Source organism: Megachile rotundata, chromosome 7 (genome assembly GCF_050947335.1).
Source record: "Megachile rotundata isolate GNS110a chromosome 7, iyMegRotu1, whole genome shotgun sequence".
Taxonomy (NCBI): Eukaryota; Metazoa; Arthropoda; class Insecta; order Hymenoptera; family Megachilidae; genus Megachile; species Megachile rotundata.
The window spans coordinates 3,314,109-3,341,869 of NC_134989.1; the positions used below are offsets into that span (position 1 = coordinate 3,314,109).

General features: G+C 34.2%; 1 protein-coding gene across 20 annotated transcripts in view; it reads left to right on the plus strand.

Annotated features, from left to right (window-relative positions):
- LOC100884044 (rap guanine nucleotide exchange factor 2) overlaps nt 1-27,761 on the plus strand; it is a 302,494-nt gene that overhangs the window by 133,524 nt on the left and 141,209 nt on the right. For 14 of the 20 annotated variants that reach the window (XR_013038761.1, XR_013038762.1, XM_012293187.2 and 11 more), the window contains exon 1: nt 25,253-25,517. The exons of 4 other annotated variants lie outside the window; for them this stretch is intronic. Coding sequence is in view for 1 of the 16 variants with exons in the window: in XM_012293194.2 (XP_012148584.2) it covers nt 25,771-25,940 (170 nt within the window). In the remaining 15 variants the exon portion in view is untranslated. Of the gene's footprint in view, nt 1-25,252; nt 25,518-25,755; nt 25,941-27,761 lie in introns of those variants that run through there. 2 more of the 20 variants (XM_012293210.2, XM_012293194.2) reach the window with 2 other exon arrangements.

Below are 27,761 nucleotides of genomic sequence, written 5' to 3' on the forward strand. Positions count from 1 at the left end.
ATTGACAACCGTATGACGTTTCACTACAATAGGTAATGAGAAATACATGTTATTTTTAATTTATTTATACTCGTATATGATATAAAAGCACTATTTAAGTTACATTTGAATGTGCGGCCGCATAAAAAATTTCATTTTGAAAATGGCCCGCCATCCGATAAAGGTTGCCGACCCCTGCTCTAAGTAAGTGTATTAGGATACGCTTACGCAAAATTAGACAGATTTATCTACTATCTAACGCGGTGTAGTCAAGTACGGAAATGTACGCTAGAGACAGAACAATATTCTTTTACTAATTCAACTTCCAGAATTTATCTAAAGTTAATGAGTTTCCTCGGAACAATTATTCTTGTATAATTTGACTCGACAACTAATTGTCCATGGCCCTTTTTGTCAGAGCGCACACTGACACCCAAAACCAGATCGCTTAATTGGGGAGCCTGTTGTTCACCAGCTGCTAAAACAACCCAACGATCCAGAGTCAGATGAACAATATACGTCCAACAGGGTAGCAAATCAAAATTGACTCTAATTATGAACTCGTATTTGTTGAACCGCCACCCAAAAGACACGGGCTTCAATGACCAAGCCGCTCGATGAGGAGGAACAACTCAGAGTGAGCTCCAAGAAACTGAAGGCGCGTTAGCAATTCGACCAAAATCAAGTACAAGTAGCTGAGAGCTTTCGTTCGATGTCTTAGCCTTTCTTGGCGCTAAGCATAGCACTCTCCTTACGGAGTTTCAGTTACAAAATCGCTTGAACGGGGAGCCTGTTGTTCACTAGCTGCTAAAACAACCCAGCGACCAAGTAACCGAATGGCAAATACCCGCTTGACTAGTCAAGTATTAAGAATCTTTTTGGCTCTTTGACAGCGAAAATTGTTCCGATTATACTAATCAAGGAGACTTCTATCGCGTTCGACTTCGAAAATTGTTCTGCTTTTAGACGGGTTTCGCTCGCCCTTTTATACTCGCAAGTTCACCGAATTCCTGGAATTTCTGTGACATCAGAATATCTAAATTTTCATATAATTTCGTTATTATACATTAATTATAAAATTGAACGGTTTAATTATATTTTAAATATTGCTCTCTAATTTCTGGCAAATAGTTCGATATTAAAATAATAGTACAACGGTGTTTTAGCGGAAAAGTACATTTTCTGTCCTTTCCTAATCAACTGCGCATGAATTCTACGAGAGTCGAATCTATTCCGATTTACAGCTTTTTAATTGAAGAAAATAATTGTGTTTCCGGCCAAGAATAGTTTAATACTGGTTGACTTTACGTGTATAAATTGATTTAGTTAATTAATTAATTTAATGGTCAATAATGCCGTAAATAGAAATAGTAGCTCCATCCTTTTCTAGGATTAGCGCTGATCTCAAGGATTTCGGGTGAGCATCGCGGCACGTAGGCACATCATAGCGCAACGGAAATTTCTCATACAAAATTATACATTTATTAGAATTAAAATAAAATAATATATTATCTTGTTTTAATTATTCTAACTCAATATTCAATTACTTTTATGGAAGATATTACCTACTTTAAATCAAAATCGTAAGATAATTAATATAAACGATAATATATATATATATATATACTATGTATATATATGTATGTATATATATACACTGATTACCGACTGTCGAATTTGATAGATATGGTAATAGATACCTAATGTACTGTCGATAATTGGGTATTCTAATCGGTGGATAGAAGATTGTCGTGATGATAGTGGTAGAAAAAAAAAGGTTTCCCCAGGGACGTTACACAAGGTCGATCGGCAAATACTACTTTGACGTTTCGTTTAACAAAGCCTGAGACAATTAACGTTCCCGGCTTCGAGGGGACTAATTGGCAGAGACACAACGGGCGAGAAAATCCGTTTTGAACTGTTTCCCATGGGGTGCGATCGATACAACGAAAATCTTGAAAAATGCCTGAAATATTATGAAACGATTCCTTTTCTCATTGTGCCCACAGTATCTTTAAGTTTCATGTTACTACAAAATCAAATAACCATTGAGAGCTCAATTTCCATGAATAATTGAAATTTAATACTTTGATGTATTCTTTGATATGAGATTTATATGGGATGATTTTTTATATTAACATTCTTTATTTAATTTCCATTTATTCCATCATATTTTTATTTCATTTCTTGTATTTACGTTCATTGTATTCCTTTTACTTCAAATTTTTGTTTTCGTTCAATATCATGACATTTACTTTTAATTTGGAAACTATTTTGTTGAACGCACTATAATTTTTTGAAGAATCTCTTTTTAATACGAAAAATATTATTACAAAATTTTTTTATTTTTAGAAGTCAACAAGGTATCTCAAGTGTACATGTATTTTAATTCGTAATATTAAATATATGTCAGTGGTCATTAAATGAAAAAATTACATTTTCTATTTTTAAATAATTAATATAGTATCAACTTAATCAATGTTCATTGCGTTAATTAAATTATATGCCAATAAAGTATGTATGTATAAATGATAAATTTAATTATCAGCTATTCTTTAATTTAATTTATTTTACTCTGATCAAGATAACGATCAAACCATTTCATATTCTTAATTATAATTTGCTTTGTTAAACAGATAATAATTTGGCGAAAAGATGTTACAAAAACTGTGTAAATAAAATAGTTTATCAAAATTATTTACTAAATTTACTGAAAATTGAATTATTGAATCAAAGAATTTTTCATAATACTAGAATGACACTCAAAGTGATGTTAAGTCCATCATTTATCGAAACGAAATTGTTTGTTCCGTTAACAACAAAATTTTTATTTTTTCAATTTTATTTTTTAACCTAATATAAATTAACGAGACAGAGAATGTTCAAAAGCTCAAACGACAAACTACTATCAAATTTCCAAATGTTGATATACAATGTCCCCGTAGCACTGTACGTGCACGTTACACGCTTATGGGTTACCATGAATATTGTACTCGACGAGCATGGTGTTTCGTGAAGCTGACATAAATTGCAGACAATTTTCTCTCTGCCTTCCAACAGCTTTTGCTGCCTCAAAACGAGACGAATTGGGAGGAAGAGGCAGAGAATGTGAAAATCATATGTAATGGGAGGCAGAGACGCGTGTGGGGCACTTCAGAATGATGAGTAAAAATTTAACTCGACAGAGATAGATTGAACTTGATATGAAAAAGCAACACTATTATTAAAAATGCTTTACGAAGTCAGATATGCGTGTATACTGTTCCATTTTGTTGTTTTCCTGTTGTAAAATTTACTGATAGAGCACGTTTGACGATTTTTAAGTTGTCATGGTTTTTGAAAATGTAATGTAGATATGTCACACAGAATTTAACGTGTAGATATTTCATTTTCAATGTAAATATTGCTACACGGTATTTCGCGGCTAGCTCGGTAACGGCCCGCGACCCCGCTTCGCTCGCGAATTCTCGACCGGCCTCTCTTGACCGTGCCCGCGACGATGACCGCCGCGGCGCCTCCGCGGATTCGCGAGCGCGTAGCACTTCGGCGCCCGATCCGAACCCGTTCGATATCGCTTTATTTTATTTGATCATTGGGCGCCAGACGCTTCTCAGCGTCGCGATAAAGAACTTAGACGCGAAACGAGACTCTATAGCGGGAAGATGGGAAAATCGTGTATGTCGATCTCGGAAAAGCGCGGAAGATTCGAATCGGCGGCGGAACGGCTCGGTAGCTCAGTATCCGAACGCGATGGTAGAGTGGCGGGATTCTTTAAGGGTAAAGGAGCTAGACGCGGAGGCGGACGAGAGTACGTGATTCGGGATAATTCGCGAGAAACCTCAAGTTAGCGGTATTAGTTAACAGCGGTGTTTTATTTAATATCTAAGTAACCTAGGCGTACAGTGTGATCCAGTATCGGAATTTGATTTAACCGTAACGTTCTCGGCGGAAGGCCGAGACACGAACTCCGCGAGATTTTAACCACGGAAGCGAAATATGCAAGTTCCCAAGCGGAATACAATCTTTGATATTTCCTCGATTCCCGGAACGGTACGCGACGCAACTAATTTAACGGAAACGCAACGTAAATACTTAACCCAAACGCGACGCAATTATTCTAACGGAACGCAACGCGGCGAAACGCGACGAGACGCGACGGGACGCGACGAGACGCGACGTAACGCAATTATACTAAACGCAACGGAATCTAACGCACTTAGTTTTATACGAGACGCGATTTAATTCTACACGCGGAACGATTCTGTATCGGCGACCGTCTAGAGAGAGAAAGCGAGAAGTTACGCGACAGACACGAAATGTCCGGTACGACAAACATGCACTTTACGTTCTACTCCCGTACCAAGAGTTCGCGAAATCGAGACGTGGGAGGGTACAATATTGTCAAAGGCCTACTCGAGACGATACTTTAATTGTAGCTTACGCTGTACCATTCCCCGGTACAGGTTCGGTGATCCGGCCGAGTGGCGATTCGAGAGATCGAGAAGCGATCTCTCGACGACACGAAAAAGTCCGGACGTCGGGATCCGCGACCGTCCCGGACAGGGGCCCCCGGGTTTCTTTACCCTTCTAACTTAAGCTAATTTCCCTACGATACAAAGCCACTCCGGTCACACTTTGCAGAACCTGCCCGTGAATGGCAAGCCAGGTGATCTACAACCCACGATATGACGATCTCGATTTCGCGCTCTTTACAACGATATGGCGGTAATTGAGGGGGCTTACCAAGGTGTCCAGGCACAGGTCGCAGCGGAATCGGGATTCGATACTTTTCCTCACGGAACGATAATACTGATTTTTCTTTGAAACAAACTGAGGCAAATGCCGAATACAGAATAAGAATCCGCGAGCCCTTGCGCCGGTATTAGGACACCTCGTAGCCTACCCCCACCCTCTGCCGGAGTTTCCGAATTCTATCGAAGTCTTCTTCGGCAGGGCTTCTTCCGTCTCCGCAGCCTCTCTTCTTCTGTCGTAGGGCCGGAGCGGGGAAGCGGCAGGGAATCGGCACTTTCCTTCGGCGTACGTCGGTATCTCGCTGGGTTCTCTCCTCTTACTCCGCTGCCTCTCTTCGTCTATCGGAGGGTCCGAGCGGGGTAGCGGCAGAGCAGCGGCGTTTTCCCTCGACGTACGTCGCTCCTTCGTTGACCGTGACGTCATTCTCCGGCGGTACATATGAAATAGTATAGCGACAGAGTTTGTTCTTACGATAGTATACGCGCTTCGTTCTCTCTCTAGACGGTATTTGACTGCGACCTATGACCCGTCCGGTCTCCCGAGGAGGCTCCTTGTGACGGGTATAAAATACCACGTCACAATATATGTAGGATGGGAGCAAGAAGATGAGAAACGGATTAAAGTTATAGTAAATAATTTAATAAATTGAAAGGAATACAAAATTTGATAGTTCACGTTTCTACGGTTCGGCCAAGACTAGACTGTCCTTTCGACGCTGTCGCGTTTTTTTATACTACGCATTCACACTCTTTTGTTTCACACTCATACCACGCAAAAATTAATTCCCCTTTACCGAATCCCACACTCGGCCGTTCCTGACCTATCTTCGGTCCCCGATGATAAATCTAAATACGGTTTCATATAATCTGAGGCGGTACTAGTTATTTTTGGTCCTTCATCGTCCCCTATTCGAATAACTTCGTATCTATTATTTCGTTTTACGCGCGATACCCGATACGGTCCTAGAAATTTCTTTTTAATTTTCAAGCCCGGTCCAAACTGAGTGCGCTTGATCACTACAAGATCACCTTCTTTATACTCTCTGGCTTTCGTACATGTTTTATTGTGATTTCGCACGTTTTCCTCTTGAATCTTTATGATATTTTGTTTTGCTAATTGTCTTAATTGGTCTCGTTCTTCGTTATACAATTCTATTGCTTCTTGCTGGATCAGTCTCTGAACTTCTAAATCTTGTGTATGCCGCATTCTCGTACCGATCAGTACTTCAAATGGAGTCATGCCTACGCTGCGTTGATATGTACTGTTTATCGCTTGTTGTACTTTTCTGACGTGTTTGTACCATTTTTCCGGGGCTTCTATCGAAAGTTTTGTTAATATCGGTATAATAATTCGGTTTATACGCTCCACCTGTCCGTTACCTCTGGGTACGCCGACTGTTGTGAGAATATGTTCGATTCCTTCTGAGTCACAATAGTTCTTGAATTCTTTTGCCGTAAACGCAGTACCTCGATCGGATATTAGGCGTTGTGGGCTCCCAAAAGTTTGCTGTTGTATAGTTAATTTCTCGATGACTTCTTTGGCGTCGGTGCTCTTCGTGGTGTACAGCCATACAAACTTGGAAAAATCGTCGATTACCACAAATAAGTATTTATATAATTTATTTGTTGCGGTCATTGGTCCTAAATGGTCTATATGGTACGTCGTCAATGGTTTTTCTCCCTTAGGTATGGGCGTCAATTCCCCTTCCTTCTTCCCTTTTTTCTTTTCAGCTAACACGCATGGTATACAGCAATTTATAAAATTCTGTAGCTTTTCCTCTAATTGAGATATGTAATAATCTTTTTTTAACTCTTCAGCCATCTTCCTAACACCGAAGTGTCCGTTATCATGAACTTTTCTGATTATCTCCGTTTGCATGCTCGTTGGGACGACGATGAGATCTCGTTCTCCCACCCTTCTCATTAAAATATCATTCTTGAGGAAATAATCTTCGTATGTTTCATTAGCGACTATTTTCTTAATAACCTTTAAACGTTCTTCCGCATCCTGCGCCTTGCGAATTACCGCTATCAATTTGTCTTCGATAACCATTACAGGGTATCGACTGAGAGCATCAGCATGTTTCAAACGCACTCCTGGACGATGTTCTATTTCGTACGAATATTCCTCTAATATCAATGCCCATCGCGCCACCTTCGGGGATAAATCTTTTTTATACAAGGTTTTTTTGAACGCTTCACAATCCGTAACGATTTTAAAATTTAAACCCAATAAATAAACGCGGAACTTCTTTAACGCATTGATAATTGCTAATATTTCTATTTCGTAGGAATGCATTTTTTTCTCGGCGTCTGATGTTTTCCGACTCATATAATGAACGGCGTGGAATTTTTTCTCTCCTTTTGATTTTTGTAATAATATAGCCCCGTACCCTTCTTTGCTACCGTCGGTATGAAGCTCCATCGTCGCAAGCGGATCAAAGATCTTAAGCACCGGCTCTCGCGACAATGTATTCTTCAACGCATCGAACGCCTGTCTTTGTAGTTCGCCGAAGCTAAATACGCACGAGTCTTTTAATATGTCCGACAAAGGTCGCGCCAATTTCGCGTAATCTTTTATAAATTTTCGGAAATATCCCGTTAAACCTAAGAAACTTTGTATGTCTTTTTTGTGTTTCGGCACTGGAAAGCGCTGCACGGCTTTTATCTTTTCTTTTGCCGGATTAATGTAACCGTTTTCTATTTCATATCCGAGAAATTCAATACGTCTTTTTAGAAAACTACTTTTCTTCCAATTGATTTTTAACCCGTTTATACTAGCGACCTTCAAAGTTTCCTCAAGTTTAGAAAACGCATCTGTTTCGTCTGTACCCGGAATAATTAAATCGTCTATATATACAAGTACAACTCCTCTACGTATCAAATCTCCAAATACTTCGTTAACAAATCTAACAAAACTAGCAGGGCTGTTGCATAACCCAAACGGTGTCTTATTGAATTCATATTGTCCCAGAGGAGAGACAAACGCAGTATATTTTCGCGATTCCTCCGCAACCGGAACGTGCAAAAATCCATTTTCCAAATCTAACACCGAGAAGACACGAGCATTGGCTAACGCGTCTATGCAATCGTCTATTAACGGCATTGGGAATCTATCTTTTACAACTCTCTTATTAAGTTCCCTATAATCAATACACACGCGATATTTTCCATTTTTCTTAGGCACAATTACAACCGGACTCGCGTACTCACTCTTACTCGCACGGATAATACCATTCTCTAACCACTCGTCGATTTGGGTACGCAAAATTTCTTTCTCTTTTGGTGCCAATCTTCGCGGTCTTTGGCATACTATTTCGTCAGTCGTTAACGTTATTTTAGTTGTTACATTCGTTGTTACGCGCTCTGCTGGTTTGTAATTACAAATAATATCCTGTATTTTAGTTTTAAACGGCTCAATCGCATCGATTTCATCTTGTACAATTTCGGTGAGTTTCATTAGCTCGGTAACCTGCTCTGCTTCTGTTTCCTCGCGGATCGCCTCGCCACCGGTTTCGCTACCGTTCAAAGAATTACTGTCGCGCGTCTCATTTGTCGGCAATACTTTGATCGTAATGTTACCGCGCTGTATACATACTTCAACGTTCTTTAAGAATTCGCCGCCTAATATAATTTTCGAGTTTGTCGTACACGTTGGGACTACAAAAGTTTCCGTGCGGCATGATTGACCGTGTACTTTGATGTCTAAATACAATTTTCCTATCGGCGCGGTTATAGCGTTACCGAAACCTGCGAACGTTCTGTTTGTTTTTTCTAATCGCGGAGAACCGATTTCGACGTATACGTCTCGCCTGATTAGATTTACTTCGCTGCCCGTATCTATCAATGCAGAATATGATATTCCGTTAATGTCTACCGAAATTAAATTATCGCTCGAGCTAACCACTGAATTTACTTTCGTTATTTTCGTCGTTTCTTTTCGCGTTTGTCGGCATTCCGCCGCGCGATGACCGAATTCGTTACACGAGAAGCATTTCGGACCCTTTTCTTTATTCGGACAATCTTTTAATTCATGTTCTCTAGAACCACACACGAAACAACGCAATTTCTTATTTAATATCACTTTTTTGTCTTGGATCGTATCTTGTTTAACAATTTTTCCTTTCCGACTACCCGCTTCTTTCATTCTATCATATTTTTCGAACGCTTTTCTTAATTCATACAACGTATTCGCGCCGTACAAAATCGCTTTGTTTGACTCTTCGTCCGGTACACCTCTTATTATATATTCTATTAATGAATCGTCGTCAATATTTCCCTGACTTGCAATTCCTTGCATCGCGTACATATACGTTCGTGCGCTTTCACCGGGCTGTCGCTTCCGATTTATTAATTGTTTATGAATTGTTGCGCTACTAACTTTAGTCTGAAATTCTCGTATTAAACGCCTTTTTAATTTGGACCACGATTTAATATCCTTTTGAAAACTAATAAATTGTTTCGCGGACCCCTTAAGTAACCGTTTCGCGTATATTAAATTTTGTAAATCGTCCCATTCTAATAATTGACTTGTGTCCTCGAATTCTTCGATCCATTTATTTATTTCTAATTTATCGTCTCCGGAAAAATGTGACATACTTTCCTCTACATCTTTAATTGTAAATCTGTCTCTCGTTCGCATATAATTATTTTCTGACCTACCGTCGGACTGCCGTCGGCCGCTTCGCGCAATACCTGCCGGTTTTCGCCTGATAGCTTCTTCTTCCTCTGCTTCGCTTTCGGTATCTTCTTCGGATGATTCGTCTTGTTTATCCTGTACTGCTACCATCGTCTCGTCCGCTTCCTCGTCGCTGGACGTCTCCTCTTCGGTTTCCGTATGAGTCCTGCTATACCGTGTCAGCCTGTCTCGTAATTCTTGTTTTTTCCCCTGCGTAGATAATTGCATCTTCTTCAATTCATCCCTTAATTCGGCTACTTTCATCTTGTCGATTTTGTCCCGCGGCACTGTTTCCCGCACTGGACACATTTCATTTTCCTGCACCTTTTCTTCATTCAACTTAACAACTTGTTCTGTGGCCATTGTCTTCCTTCCGAATTTCACTATGCTACGTAATACAACTGTTCAATCCCGATGCTTCGGTCGCGTCACCACCGTTTTCCTTTTTTCCTTTAACCGTTATTCGTTCACAACTTTACAACTGATGACGAGTGCCAACATACACTTCGCCTACACCGTGTTGAACGTCACGATCTACCGGAAAAGTACGCACCGAACAAACACCGCAACTTTATCAACTTTACACCGTTACTATTACTTCCGTTTCTTCTTCGCTCACTGCTCTCTATCCCGGACCGAGCCCCCAAATGTAGGATGGGAGCAAGAAGATGAGAAACGGATTAAAGTTATAGTAAATAATTTAATAAATTGAAAGGAATACAAAATTTGATAGTTCACGTTTCTACGGTTCGGCCAAGACTAGACTGTCCTTTCGACGCTGTCGCGTTTTTTTATACTACGCATTCACACTCTTTTGTTTCACACTCATACCACGCAAAAATTAATTCCCCTTTACCGAATCCCACATATATCATAGTAATTATAGTGTAAAAGAAGAGAAACTTCAATAAATTATAACGGAAATAATAGTACTGAGATAGTAGTTATATTGAACGTTACGCTTGAATAATAATTCAACATTATATGTACTATCAATTGAAGTAGATATCGTATCGAGTAAAAACCTAATTGATACATATTAACATAAATTCAACGGTATCGATTTTATATAAATAATAAAGGAGAATTATAAGTTAAAGAAGCAAGTAGAAAATGAAATGAAGTTAGCGCGAGTATGTAATAAAAGAAATTATCAAGAGAAGGAAATTGTTCATAAATATTAGAAAGTATGTAAGTACGAAGTTAAGAAATTTTTAATACAGTTTCCAGAAGAATATCACGTTCCCGATAGTTACAGAAAAGTAATAGATTTTACGGTTAAGTAAACGTAGCGATCGGTCCGGGAATTTATGGGGATGCCGCTCTCGTGATTTCAATTTCTTCGAGAAAACCTCTGGACGCGGGTAATTCAATTATCGAGCAAAAATATTTCCTTGTGATTAAGCTACAGCTGCCGGTGTTCGTTGCTTTCTCGTATTAATCACAGGTGTTCCTTACAGACCTCGCGAATCACTTAATTTCAATTAATTTCATTTCCCTTGCCGTTACGTGATACGAAATGAGAATTCATCCCGAATAATTCGATGTAATTTTTTTTAGACATATGCTAAATATTTAAATTTGACGACGGAGAAAATTAATGTCATTTACTTTACCGTATGACTATAAATTATATTTAATATAAAATTATTCGAATTATGCAATATTATGCAAATGTGTAAAATTATGAAAAAGGTGAGTACTCACAATAGGGTCAGTATTATAAGAGCAAAGTATATTTATATGTTATTATTATTCAGATGTGCGTTTCTATACTTCCAAATCCCTATGTTACTAAGTATCTTGAAATTCCTATATGCTGAAATTTCTGTGTCTGGAAACCTCTAGATCTTAGAATTATCTATATCCCAAAATCACTAGGATATCGCGAAATCCTGAAATCCCTGTCTCTCAATATCAGCTGATCCTTAAATCCCTAGATAATTTCTATACCCAGAAATCCCTTGGCTCCAAAATTTGTAAATTCCGAAATCTGTAGATTTAAAAAACCCTAACTTAAAAGGTCCTTAAATTCGAAAAACCTTTCGGTTTTGAAATCCCTAGACTTGGAAATCCTTAGATCCCTAAATCCCTAAATCCCTAGATACCTAGGTCCCTAGATTCCATAATCTTTAGATTCTGTAACTCGTATGACTAAAATCGCTATATACCAATATCTCTACTTCCCGAAAACCAAATCACAAAATCACTATATCTTGAAATCTCTGTATCTTGAAATGTCTATTTCTCGAAATATCTATTTTACTACATTTATGGGGATATTCATATTTATATATGCCCTCATATCTCTATCTACAGATATGCATATTGTATATTAACATTTGTAAGCAACTTTTATTCGAAATATGAAGAGTAATGTAATTCTAGTATCAGATACCGACAAATCAGAAATACCCATGATACTATATCTGTGGAAAAGTTGTGCAGGTTCAAATTGCACCAATGTTATTGGTTCCCGCAATTGCTACTGTTTTGTGAGGTTTGCCACTTTGCATTCTTAACCGCAGCTTGAAACGATCATACCTGGAACTACACCTGATGCTATTCCTTTTGTAATAAGAGAGCGAAATAGTAAGAGAACAAAAGCAGCGAATTGTGAAATAGGAAACGAACAAATAAAAAAGCGATTATCTATAGAAGGTCGGAGTAAAATGAAGGATGGGAAGAAATAATGTTCAGTTGTAAAAATGGTTAAAGATTATGGGAAACTTTGTTGGAACTCTTTGTTGCATTCATTATTTCTTCTCTTACAAAATGTATATCTATGTTATATTGATTTTCAATAAATCGATATTATTGTTTTCGTTGAAGTTTTATATTCAAAATTAATAAATAACTCTATAAATGACACCAACATCAGTATTGTTTATCTTAACAGTTTTAGTAATTATATTTTTCTAAGTTTAAATTGTACATTGATCAATTTCAAATCGGTCTTAAATAATAATGTGATATTTTTCTTGATTTTTAATATACTGTAATTTTATTTGAATTAGTTTTCAACGAATACATTCTGTACCAAAATCTCCTTATTTGGACAAAAATTGTTCGACGGAATAAAGCACATCGTGCTTAAATACCTAACACTGTAGATACCTGCATGATTTTTACTGTACAGGCACAGTTTCTCTTCGCACCTGCTTGGATCATCTTGTCTGCCCGTATAGGCGGATACCATATAAATTACCAGACTGTCAGTATAGCGTGAAAGGTACACCATAATGTACTCACAGTTCTTCTCCATTGTGTCCATTAAACGCATAATTGCTTGTTACATTTTTAACATTGCTGTTGTGAACCAAACCAGAAATTGTATACCAGATTTTTTCGCCGATAACTTTCATTCAAAGTTTGATACATCCTTACATGTAATTAAAAATAGTCCTCAGTTGCAGAAGCAACCTTCTTCAATTCTTTATAAAATATAAATCTTGATATTATATTAAAAATAAATTATGTGTCAGGAAACGTTTATATAAGAAATTAAAGTATTTAACGGATTAAAAGTAATGATTGGTTCAATTTTAAACCGATGGAGATGTAAGTACACGCATTTTTCACTGAATTGAGAAATGAAAAAAGTCTTTGTGGGGTCAGAACGAGTGTCTTTTGCGCTTTTATTAATCTCCTAGATGTTCAAACACGATCTTTTACACGGGATTCAGAACGAGCGACTTTTTTTATCCGGACGGAAGAAGAGGGATAGCGGAGGTGGTTTCGCCAAAGTAAAGATGGATTCGCTAATGGAACTTTTGTTATCGGTAGGTTCAAGAGAATCCGGCTTTCTTAAGCAAAAAGAGAGAACACCCAGAGGAAAAAAATCTCTTTTAAGCTTTCCCTGAATCTCGAACTAGATTTCGCGATTGCGGTATTCATTTCGATCGAGAACAACCGTTCGCTTTCTTTCGTTCTTCGTGTTCTTTCCCTATTAATATCGAGAGAGATATTAGCATTTTCTTCTTATTTACTGCACACAATTTTTTGAGAATGAAATTTGGACAATAAAAGGAATTAAGAATTAAGAATCTCTATTTTGCCGTTTTGCTACTTTGTTGTTTTGCTATTTTAATATTTTACTGTATTGTTGTTTTATTATTTGATTATCCCACTATTTTAATATTTTGTTGCTTTATTATTTCACTATTAAACTATTCTACTAGTTTACCATTCTACCATTTTATTATTTTACTTTTACGGTACTTTACTACTTTATTCTTCTCTTATTGCATTATTTTTCCATTTTACTATTTTACTATTTTACTATTTTATTATTCTACTATTTTACTATTTTAGCACTTGATTATTGTGATATTTTGGTATTTTACTATTTGACCGTTTCATTACTTTGCTATGACACAGCGTTACTATTCCATTTTTCTTGCCTTTTCCTATTTTACTGTTCTACTATTCCTCTATTCTACTGTTCCACTATGCCATCCTTCCATTATTCCACTATCCTACTATTCTACTATTTTATGGTTCTACGATTCTACAGTTCTACGGGTTTATGGGATTACGGATCTATGGTTCTACGTTTCTACGTCTTTACGTTTCAACGTTACTAATGTTCTACCGTTCTACTGTTTCACTATTCTACTATTGTACTACTCCACTATCCTCTTATTCTACTATCCAACTATTATGTTATTCTACTTCTTCTCTATTCTACTATTCTACTATTTTATAAGTTTGCTTTTTTGCTACTTTACTATTTTATTATTCCCTTTTCATTTTACCATGTTACTATTTTATTATTTTATTGGTCTGCAGTTTTAGCGTTTTAGTATTTTTTTTAATATTTTACCATCTTTACCTTTTTAGTATTTTCTTATTTTATTTTATCATTTCACTATTTTACTATTTTGCTGTCGTTTTATTTTGCTCAGACTTTTACTATATTCACAAGTTTACCATTTTTCCAGTACTTTTACTAGTTTACTGTTCTATACATTGTTTATAATACAAAATATCTTCAATTTAACATATCTATATACTTTCACCAACAATAACCAATGAATTAAATTGCACATACAAAAAATAAACAATGGAATCGACCAATAGAATATTGAACGCCAACGATTTCATTTGAAGAATAAATATGAAGAAACGAGAATCACGATTTCCCTCCATAAAAGCTAACAGATGAAAAAGCTCACCGGTTTGTATTATGGTTAATCGGTGTTTCACTTGTGTTTCGTCGTCCAACTGTAGTATTCATTAATGGCCGAGCATTTAAGATGGTCGAATCGATTCGATAGTTCCTGCGGTGATTACAGCCGAGTAGGATAATGCTTGGCAGTAACGATAGCCAAGCGATTCAACTTCGCTCGTTTACCCGACGCGGAAGACCAAGGAAGCGGAACCGGAAGCGGCTATCGTTCGGATAAAAAGGCGAAGCACGCTAATTAAGCCTTCATTAATGAGGGAACCTGGTGCGGGTGTATGTGGTGGAGGACGTTTTCTAAGGAATAGGCTGTCGAAGATACAGGCTGATAGTTTGCTGTTTTATGGAACAATCATTTTTTGCAGAAATAGCTTCCACAAATACGCTTGCTGATTTTACTAATATACTATAATTTATTGTTCGAATATTATTTGGAATAATATCGCTACTTCGTGTGATCAGAAGAAAAGATAGATCCGTTTTTATTTGACACTAAAACTATCAAAACGGTCAACTGGTTCACGAGTTTCTAATTATAAATTGTACAATTTTTGTAGGTGATTTTCTTCAAATCTGTGGTGATTTTCATCAAAATAAAGTTTTAGGGTGTATATTAATTTACGTTTATTTACTTATATTTTAATTTCATTATCTATATCCAAGTAAGTGTGCATTTGTAGGTTTAGTGGTAAATTTAACGTTCTGATCCAATCCAGCGTACTTTTTGAATTTTTCAATATAACTTCATTAAATCCACAAAAATAGAGCTAAATACTAAGTAATGACATTTTAGTGGATTAATATGTTATGTGGATTAATATGTTATGGTAAATGTTTTCGTAATTATATGTTGCTTACTTCTTAATTTTAATTTTATAATTTCGTTTATTATATATTAAATTAAATCGATAAATGATTCAAATGAACTACTGACGTATTAAATTACAATTTAATTAACAGGCTATCTCAAATTATTTATGATTAATAAATTTATATTACATGAAGAACAATAATTTCATTAATTACAAGAATTTAATGAATAATAATAGTAATACTATTACTATTAATTCATCAGATATTTAATATCGTACAGTATTTTTTGCCCTATTTACTTCTTTATTCAACTTGTAATATAAATACAAAAAAGATTGATGATAGTAACGTCGTCACTATTACAAACAATATCTTTAACGTAATAAATATTCTAGAGGATACAAAATTCTTTTCAGTCAGCGATATAACATTTTTCGGCCGAGTTTCTTTGTTGTTCATAATTTTTATTCCTTTCTTCGGACTTACGGATGTTGCTCGAATTTTACGAGTTAATTAAAGCAACGGTTCCGTAACTGTGAGAATACGAGAAAGAGTGTATGGTAAAGTGCAATAAAAATTCAAGTTTAAGACAAAGCGAACAAAAGGTTCAATGATTTATAAAATCTAGTAAAAATTCAGTTAATGAAAATACTCGAGTTCTATCATCGTTGCTATACGAATGTTTAATGCTGATGCTTTGTAATGATTTCATACTTTGTTCACGACAGATAACCGTTTATATTAACATGTATTGTGGTATTAATTGCTTTCAAATTATAATACGCTTGGTTATATGTATAATGTGTCTCTGTACATAATGTGACAATATAACATGCGATGATGTAACGCCTCATTAATGTACATTACAGTGTAATATGTGGATGATATAACATACGATACAATGCATGGCTATATAAAAAAATATACCACGTAACAATGTAACGCGTGTGTAACACATTATGGCAATATGACAAATGGGCGATATAACACATTAATATGTAACGTAAACAACACAATGTGCGGTTATGCAATGTGCAGACAGTACGATGCGTTGCGATAAAACAGGTGTTTATCCGACACGTGGCAATATAGCGCGTGGTTATATAACCAAGATTAGTATAACTGGTACAGTAAATATACCTATTATAAATATTAACAAGGAAAGATAGAGCACTTAATAAATATTACAAATCTGCCAACATTTTTCCATAAATCCAAACAAACAGCAATTATTAGAAGGTTATAAATTTTCAAACATCACAAAATAAATAAGTTTCTCTCAGTAAGTTTCAAAGAATTTTATGGATTACAAAAAGAAATTTGGAAGAGAAAGTATTAACTTGGCATCGTAGCCCGTAAGATACGCGAGAACGAATCAGTATTAATAGTTTCCTGGATGATCATGAGAAGAGATACGTTAAATTTTTTATGGGGTCATCGAAACCGTTCTTCTACTATTCGTACCCGCGACGAACTTAATTAATTTCCTTCTTCTCACGAGCGTCCTTATCTTCCGACAACTCATTGGGTTCCGCCCGTTCAGATTGGATCGCGTTCTGTTCCGCTTTCTTAGACCCGCCGAAAGCGAGTATAAAAATAATGAAACAAAATAAATCGTTTCAATGCAAATTTCGCGAGACAACACGAACGCGGTTGCCTGATTGTTCTGGGACCGAACAAACTGTAATCAGAGGCACGATTGCAATAATATTTGCTTTACGAGATATTCTAATAGCTACGTGTTCGGCGGTTTTGAAATGCACAAACGAGTGTGCACTGTGGGAGCACCCGTGGATGCACACGGATAGAAATGTTTACATTTTATAATATTAGGAAAGGGAAACATAATTTTATTGGATATTCGTCGATTTTATATGGATTTTCTCGCTTTCACTGAAATTTTGAGAATTTGAATATTTGGATAGTACGAGAACTATTAGTGTGCAGCGAAATTTGAGGTTTTCAATTTTTAATTCAGAAATGTGAAAATTTTATAATTTTATAATTTGATAGTATGACAATACGGTAATACGGTAATTTGAAGACTTGATTATTTGAAAATTTGGTAACTTGGAAATTTAAAAGTTTTGAAATGTGATAATTTAATAATATGGTAATTTGAAGACTTATTAATTTGAATATTTGATCATTTGAAAACTTAGTAATCTGCAAATTTGGGAGTTTGATGACTTGGGAGCTAGATCATTTGATCATTTGGTAAATCGGTAATTTGCTAATGAAGAAGTTTAGAAAATTGGAAATTGAAAAATTGAGTGATTTGGGTATCTGTAGATTTATGAATTTGAGGATTTGGAAATTGGCAATGTTTAAATTTATGATTATAAAACATGTAAATTGTGAATTCTGGAGATTCAGTGAATGATAAATGCAAAAATTAACTCTTACAACTTTTATGTGACTCGATATCACATTTCTTACATCAACTGCAATGTCGAACTAGACTCAATATTATACCATAAAATTTCTAAAATAATTTAAAATATTTAAGTTTAAATTTTTTTCTTTCAAATATTTTGTAATTCGTATACAAATACTGAATATGTCATATTTCGCCTTTCTATGCAATTTTAAATTGTTATTATTATAATAGAACAACACAGTTATTTGTAGAACATATTAATTAAAAACTTAATAGTACAGAGCTTTAATTATCATAGAAATACTCCTATTTTATTTTTTTTTTCATAAAAGATTCAAGGACTGTGTCGTATGTTATAGGAGATAGGGGGAGAGAGAAATGAAATAGTTTTATAAAACTTATTGTTGAATAAACAAAATCATAAATAATTCCGGTAAATAAATTAGTTGAATAGGTATGTTTTCATTTATTTATTACTTTACTACTTAATATAAATGAAAAATACATGCAGGGTGTTCAGCGATTTACTAACCAGCGTTTTTCTCGTAAACGACTGCTACTAGAAAAAAATGAAAGAGGAAAAAGTGATAGTGTTTTTTATAATCAACATAATGAAGTATGTATTTTTTTCGTGTTTATACTATTTTTTAAGATATGAAGGTAACCCTCAGTTTTTTTAATGGAATGGTATATATTTTTTTATATCATACGAAAGAGCTTATCGAAACGAATTCAACGATGTATTATATCATGATCTTGAAATCCATTCTGAGTCAAAAGCAAACGAAATATTTCAAATATTTCGTATTACTACACTCCCGTATTTCTTACTGATATGTTTACATTTTGTGTTCAATGTGGTTTCCATTATCTATAAAATACTTTTGGTGGTTTTATGTTATGATTAGGTCATGATAAGGTCAGGAAGAAGTACCGGTAAGTACAGTAATACGAAATATTTGAAATATTTCGTTTGTTCTTGACTCTGAATCGGTTTCAAGGTCATGATATGATACATCGTTGAAATCGTTTCGATACGCCCTTTCATATGATATAAAAAAATATATACCATTCCATTAAAAAAACTGAAGGTTTCCTTCATATCTTAAAAAATAGTATAAACACGAAAAATATACATACTTCATTATGTTGATTATAAAAAACACTATCATTTTTTTCTCTATCATTTTTTTCTAGTACCAGTCGTTTATGAAAAAAACGCTGGCTAGTAAATCTCTGAACACCCTGTATAGTTGTTACACATGTATTATGTAATAATACATCTGTATTGTTGCAATACATTTTATCGAGTCTTCCTTCTTCATCAATTTTGTAAATTGAAGAAATTATTGGAAAACAAATTATTGGAAGTCAAAAATGGCGTAAAGGATTAAAATATGTGGAAATCTGGTAATTGGTAATTTTTCAATTTTCGGATAGGGTTCACGCGTTCGTGTTTATATCGTAACAATGTAGTCTAGAGGTCGAAAGGGGACATTGACGGGATGTGACTAGCATTACGTGGATTGACACGAATTACTAGGTCTAGTTGGAGGAATAATGAATCCTCTATCAGTGACAGAGAGCAGATTATTTGAACGAGCACGTTTATGATTGAAGTAGAGATCTAGCTTACCCATATCGATGCAAAATTTATCGAGATATAATGCAGAATTCATCGTTTCAAACTAAAGCCTTGATTAAACCTCGCATTGCAAATACAGGAAAGGTAAGGTCATTTTAACTCATTTACGTTGCATGTTCGCATATACACATATTACTATCTGTGTGTGTACCTATTTTATTATAAAAAAAAATTCAAATCTTACAAATTTATGAACTTTTATTATTTCATTCAAATTCCTTAATTTCTAGATTACAATTTTTAATATTCCGAAATTTTTTAATTTCTTAATTTCTAGACTTTTTGAGTTCAACATTTATCGACAATACATTTAGTTTCGAGACAGCGTTCAAGGATGTTTAGTCGAAAGAAAAGTAAAATTTTTTAATTTTCATCAGACCACTGTGTCAATGCTTAAATATTGACAACACGTCGATATCTCTTCTCACGCGTTCAATAATATTGACAATTCTGGAATATTGAAAATGTATGTACATACAGTTACACACATTAATGTTCGCACACAGTACTATATACGTATATGTGTGCTGTTTTGCATAAAAAAAATCATTTAGATATTACTTATTTTACAGAAAGATGAACCATTCATTGCAGATTAAAACAACATCAACAACTTCTTTTTTCTAAAATGTTTAGTTAAACAAACTGTTATGAACAAAATGTTGTATTTTCACTCCCCATTAATATTCAAACACTGATACACTTTGTACAAGCTAGCAATGCAAAAGCAATTTTAACTGTAGGATTGTTTTGTATATGAACGTTTGAAATATAATTCTGTTTCAATATAAGGTTGTATTTTAAAGTGTGAACAACTAAAATTAAACAAAGAACTAAAAGGAAAGAATACCTGTTTTGATAAGAGATAACTTGTAATTTATCATTGAAGCCAAAGTAAAATTTATTGAGTAATAGCGCATTTATTAGTAGTGATGAAGAATATCGTATCACACATGATATGAGAAAGAAAGTCGCATCAAATTTCAGAGACGAAATGGATAACCTCGAATTTTTAATGAAAGAGAAGAAAGAAAATTAATATGAAGAGTTAATAGAAATTCCCATTTTAAGGCTATACAATTAGCTTCAGAGGTTTATCATGAACGTGGAAAAACATTAGTACTAAAACTATGCGTGGAATAATGAAGAACAATAGGAATAATGGTTGAACAGCAAGAAAAAATCCATACATTAATGACATAAATTGGAAAAAGGACTGATTTTCGTCAGAAAATTTGTTGAAACCTTTCGAGATTGGGAGAAGGATGTTACTTTCGCTGAAGAGAGTAAATAATATATTTTTAGCTCGTGTGGGATAAGTATAATATGGCGAAGAGTAAATGAAGCTTTAACGCCAAAAAGATCGAAAGCCTACTTTAAAACAAGGAGGAAATTCTGTGATTGATTGATAATATTTTTAGATCAAAATAAATATTGGAAACTTTTAATAAAAATTAATTAAAAGTGTAAATAATATGAGGGTACAAAATACCACGCTAATGATACAAAGCATAGAACTAAACTATTTGTTACGTAATTATGTCAAAGTTATACATCCACCTCCACAAACTTCAAACATAAAACCTACGGAAAATTCGTAAGTTAAAATCAAAGAATTCGAAAAACATTAATAAACTCGAAAGCTTATTTATAAACGAGACTGAAAAGGTTATGATATTCTGCTTTTCCAGAATATTTGAAAAGTTATTTTTAATATGCGCAAATGATTACATGAGGTTATTATACAAAACGGATTTATAACAAAATATTAAAATTGTAGTATTTCTTGAATTTTATATAGAAATCCTTTATTTTTCATAAAATGTCCGAATATTAATGAGACGTGAAAATGTAATAGTTTGTTGTTTAAAATATATTACACATCGAAATTGTTGTTATAGTTGAAAAGAAATTGTATAAATCTTCAATCAACAACAAATGATTCGTGTTACTATAAAATGAGCAGTATGATATATACATCATCTCTTCCTGTATATGTATAATAACAAATACGGAAGTACTGCAATGTCCGAATATTAATATGAATATTAATATTATATCCTTGGTTTAAAAGGATATGCAATATGCATTGCTTATTGTTTATGAAAACTGAGTTTAAATGCTGGGATAGAAGTACACTTTAGATGCACTTTAATCTGCAATATTATCTATGCATCATCTTCGTTGAGAAGCATTACCTTTGACTTTTCCGAGACTGTTCGTAGCTCAGGGCGTCTACTTTGTAGGTGTTGGAAATACGACTTCCTGTTTGTCATATTATATTCTGTATTATATTTTTTTTTTTTAGAAATTGCATTTCTTCATCAAAGGACGTAAAATTTTCGTTTAAACAATAAACGGTTAAGATAAAAATTGAAGTTTTTCATTATATCGAACTAGATATTATTTATTAAAGTTATATAAACTCTATGTTAAATATACTACACGTGTATGCTTATTTTATGTTTTCTTGCAATTTAATTCAAAAGGAGTCGAATGTATAAGGAGAATTTAGCATCGGATAACACTAAACAATAAGTTGCTTAACACTAAAAACAATAAGTTGGAGTCAGACAACACTATGTCTACTTAACGTTCTTACCTCTCAATAAATTGTACATAATCAAAACTTTATCTTCAAAAACTTCTAAACTACTCCTTTTTTCATAATATCATTTTTTAGAGAATATGTACTATTTTTGTGATCTTTTATTAACACAAAAAGTGAATTTTCAGTGTTAACGTTGTCTGACACTAAACCCTCGATAAACTATCATTATTATATTATTAAATTGCGTTAATAAGTTGCTTGGAGATATACATGAATTTTGGTCTAAGATATTTTCTCTCCAAATGAAATCTGGGAGGATCAATTTTTTTGAGAATATTAAATGAAATATTTCATACTTTTTCATTTCATCCGACATAGCGAAGAAGAGGCAAGTTTATTAGTTCTTTCGCGGAAGTAGTTGAAAAGTTATGACAAAGTAAACAAAGATATATGAAAGATTTGAATGAAACGCGAGTGATTTATAAGCAGGAAACCACAAGCCGCTTTCCACCGTTTGTAAGTTACGGTGCATGCATAATTGCAATTTCATTTGCACGGCACGGGGCATTCTTAATGCCTTTTAATGAAATGTGGTTCGAAAGAATTTCATTTCGTTCGTATTCACGGCCTTGAGGAAACCGTGGGACACGAAATAATTGAGCCGTTCAGAATAGCAAGGGCAACTATGCTCTTCACTTAACTACACTTCATCCGCCACGTTATGGTTATATAGATCCACCTATTAGATCACTTGTTATCCAATAATTACAGTAATTATTTAATCTGTAGTTAATAGCATTATCTGTTTTAATGAAAATAACCTAGGTATAGTTCATTGATAAGCAATACTATTATTAATGTCGAAAGAAATTCATATGGTATCACAATTATAATTATATCAATTATCAAAATCCAAAATTAATTTTATAAAAATTATATCTGGAATTCAACATCACGTAAATTTGGAGATTTGAAAATTTAGCTTACTTTTTGAATAAATATGAGCATACTTCCTCAAGTAGCCTTATAAATCATCAGCTCTAAAGGAGAAAATGTTTCAATCACTTCAAAGTCACAATTATAAATATAAGAAATTTATTCGGAAACTCTGTTCTCGAACGTGTAGCACAGGAGCGCAATCGTGTTTCTTTGTTAGCAAATTGAAAGCGGTAACATTAGAACGACCTTGGATGGAACTTCTTAACGCGATGGCGCATCCTCGCGGTTAATCACTTTTTTAATTGCTCCTCGTCTAAGACCAACGGTATATCGGTGCAAGCTGCTGGAAACATACATTTTTCTCTCTGCTTCTTTCCGTTTTTCGTTCGCACGCTACGGGAGAAAGGTCGAAACGGGAAAAGCAAACAGCATCGCGGAAGGCTTTTACGTGTTTCATTTTTCCCCTCCGCCGGTTTAATCGAAGCGCGGACCCTTTAGCTGCAAGTTTTATTTGCACTGGAAAAATTTACTCGTTTCCGTACGAAGGCGAAACGTGGCCCCCACGTTCCTGCAGTGACAGCGGAATCACCATTTCCTCTTGTTCTCTTTTTCTTTTTTTTATTCTATAAGCATTGCATTAAACGACCCGCACGTTCGAACATTACTCGAACTTACTTTTGTATTTCCGGGAGTTATTAAATTTCTCTGTATGTTGAAGGGCAAGGGGGGGAGGGGATTTACCTTCCGAAATTAATATTTCAGCCTGAAATCGTTCGTCGTTTTTTGGACGTGGCAGTAACGAAGAATTGTTTTGTATCGTGTTGTGTGGACTGACGTGATTGGAACGTGTGGAAATTGAATATTATGGGGGTTGATGGGGGTCAGAAGAGGCGTGATGGACTTGTTAATTGGTCAATTTCGTTTCTTTTTAATGAGTTTAATGCTCTGTTGTTTAAGGTCATGGATGATGTTACCTTCATTGTAAACTGTGTAACTTGTCTCCACAGTGAATGTATTAAAAGCTGAAAGGCGAAACACAACAATATAATATTATATCAAATTTTAGACATTTTGTAAATTTCCTTTAGTGCACCATTTTTATTTTAAAACGGTGTAAACTATTTTTATATGCATCTTTTACTCAAACTGTTTATATCTAAAAAGTAGAGAAGAGTTAAATATATTATGTTTTATAATATATTATATATTATTAAATACATTTAAAATATACATATCTTATGTATATTGTATTTGTTAAATTATTAATAAATTTAGCTTATAGCGACATCTTACAGTATTAGAAATGTACAATGTTAGAAACAAAATAATTGAATATTGGACTTCCGTCTTGTCATTATTAGAAATGTAAACGTTCGTGATATGTTTGATTAGAAGAAAATGTAATCCCTGTATCAATGGTTAATCTTCAAGTTAAAATGTATGTTTGTGTTCTTTATTAAATAATTTGTTGGTGTTTAAAAGTGTATTATTAGTTTTCTGATTTTCCTTAATTCTGATTATTTAACAGTATTATATATCTGTAATTTGACGTATTCTATATTTATATGTATATTTCTAAACACATACACATACCTGTAAATGCATTGTATATTTTGTTATTAAATGGTATGAAAATCAATTAACAATTATGCCGCAAAAACGAAAACAAGTGACGATGAAATGTAAAATAAACATTGAAGAGTCTGTATTGACTCATTGAAATATATTATTGATTAATGATTTACACAAATTAATAAATGTATTGTAATATTATTAAAAAACAGTTTAAGCAACACAGCAAATATTAAATATTATAAGTTTTTTTTCGTAAACTGTTTTATATTACGAAGAAATAAATTTGAAATTACTCAGAAATATTTATCAATCTTTCATAAAATATTTCTAATTTTTTGCTGACAGAAGTTAGTAAATTATCGTAAGACTTTCGAAAAGGGGTCTGAATATCCAATCAAATATTAAGTACTTCAAACATTTGTATTTCAGTTGTTTTATATACAAAATCCAATATATGTTATAATGAATTCAAAATTACTTGATATTTCTTAATATCTTATAAAATAATTGTAATGTCCGACTTACGCTTGTTATGAATGAACATGACGCCTTTAAAGCTGTTTGGGCATCCAATTAAACGCTAAATATTGCAAGTATTTATATTTCAAATATATCGTATAACGAAAAACTAAAATAAATGAAAGAAAATTCAAAATTGGAGCCTATTAGAGATTTCGGTGATTGGTACGCGCGTCGTTCAGCAGAGTGCGCATGCGCGTCGAAGGTCGAGCAATGAGCGGTAGCGCGGGAGTGGCAGTATAGTTTCGGACGTCGCGTCGCGTGCTTCGGGGTGAGAAACGTGTAACGTTTGTGGATTTTCTCCGTGGATGTGTTTCGTTATGCGTGTCACTTACTGTCGATCGATCGTTCCCCACGTGTCCATACAACGAATATCACGGTGATCGAGCGACGAATCGTCGGTCGTCGTGGTTTGTTGATTCGATTCGATCCGTGGTGTGTTTGTTTTCCCGTGTCGAAGTGCAATCATCTGTGGATTATTTGGAGCAGCTGCAACGAACAGGTTATTTGACCGGCTGGACGCATCTCGTGCATTCACGATCCGTAAACCAGGTTGATCGATCGTCGTCGCAGATTATATTTACCATATCTGTACGATGTACACGAGAGAATATCATCGTACGAGGGATGAACCTCGTGTGATTTTACGATGATTAACCCTTACGCGATACTGTTTCTGCGCATCAAGACGCGCTCGTACTTTGAATCCGGCTGATTATGCGCCTCCCAATAGAGAGCGCTGCGGTATTGTGCAAATGCTTGCCGCGGTAATTGAGGCCTCAAACGGTGCAGCGATTAAAAGAAGATGCGAAACGGGGTCATTGTTTGTTTACACTCGAATCGTTGCGCGGAAAGGGTTAATTCTCCTGTTCATGAAATATATGTTCGTGAAATTATTTTCGAGAGTTTCTATTTCGCATCTTTGGTGAGTTTTGAGTAAATTCTTATAATTTTCTTTACATAACTCTTGTTTAACTTAAAAGTTTATGACTTTTTTTGAATTTGAATTTGTTTGATAATTTGATACATAATATTGAAGGATCATCACTAAATAAATATGTAAATTGGAGTATTATACAAAATAATGGTTACCATAATTACAACTTTTTAATGCAGTTTTAATACAAGTTATATTATCGGTAAATTATATTCAAAATATGTTGCCTTTGTCGAAATAAATGCAGGCAATCTTAATATAAGATATAATTATTACAATGTTACAACACATGAAAATATGTATTAAATTTATTTTAATGGATTTTTAATGGGGGATATTATTCAGAGTTTGTGTCTGCGCTGACGTTTAAGATAGAGTTCAAGTTATACATAATTCATATATTTCAGCAAAACTTATACATACTAAAAAGTACACGATCTCAAAAAAAATATTAAAACTTTCAGTATTGGGGACCTTAATTTCAGAGAGTATAATTTCTTAAATTATAGTACCTTAGATTTCCTGTTAATTCGTTTATAATTTTGAATTAAAAATATTAATTTAGAATTACTAATTAAGACCAGAAACAATTACTGTAAACGGCCAATAGAGATATAGCAAAAATTTTACGAATCTAGAGATATTAAAGTTTTTAAGTATAAGAACCTTTGGCAATTGGAATTTAGGAATATTTGGGTTTATTTTAGATGTGTTTTTTTTTAAATATTATCTTAACTCTGGAGATATTTGGACCTGTAATTGTACGGATTTTGGGTTACTGGACTAAGGAAATATTTACATTTCTAGCGATGTAGGAATCTAGGGACACAGATATGTAGAGGTATCTGGAAATATTCCTATTTAGGAGAATATGCTCTAGATATTTATAGGGCCCTGTAAAACATAGGGATCTACAAGAGACTTATGAATCTGACGATATTGTGAACTATCGATATCTCGACTGAGTGCATTTTAAAAACAAGAATATTTGAATCTAGATATATTGTGGTTCAGAAATAACTGAATCTAATTATAATAAAAGATAGTTATTTAAAAAAATAGCGATGTGCGTAAAGATTACTGTGTCTAATATGAGGAACTAGAAATTAGAGAATAATAATTTAGATTCACGTAACTAAAGTGCTCTCAATAATTAATATGATTTATACCTGCATTTAAAACTAAATAATTATGAATACAAATAAATAGAAACATTTTAAAAGAAAATAACCATATACCAATGATATAATCATACGTCATCCGAAAGTAAATGCAGCTTCAGACTTTCTTGTCGAGATGATTTGATGTGCTTAATTAGAAACACATCTATTTCTTTTTCAACAGTCGAGTTTTTGTTTAGTTTTTTAATTTAAGTTATGTTTTTAAAAATTCATATTTCAGTTCGGTTCAGTTTATTTTCTTCTCTTCGCATGAAAAAAGCGTTCCGAACATAGAGTACCTACAGTCTTATATTTCCCAAATAGTGTTCCATATTTCATAAGTGTCTTTGTTTTTATAGAAAGTTGGTTTTGACAATTTGGTACAGTATTATTTTTGTCGATAATTTGGCGAACTAAAGACGTAGACCAAAACATAAGGGATGAATATCGTTTCGTTCGTATCCCAAATCACCGATTGGTTTCTGAAATGAATCCTTTGATCCCGCGTGATTTTATCGAAACGCTGAACTCGCATACACTCGATGAAATAATCTAAATTGAAGAGATGCATGCTTCGCTCGTGTATCAATCAGTTCGTAATTAATAGCCTGATACGAGACTCAGTACGAGCAGTACCGTATTTGAAAAC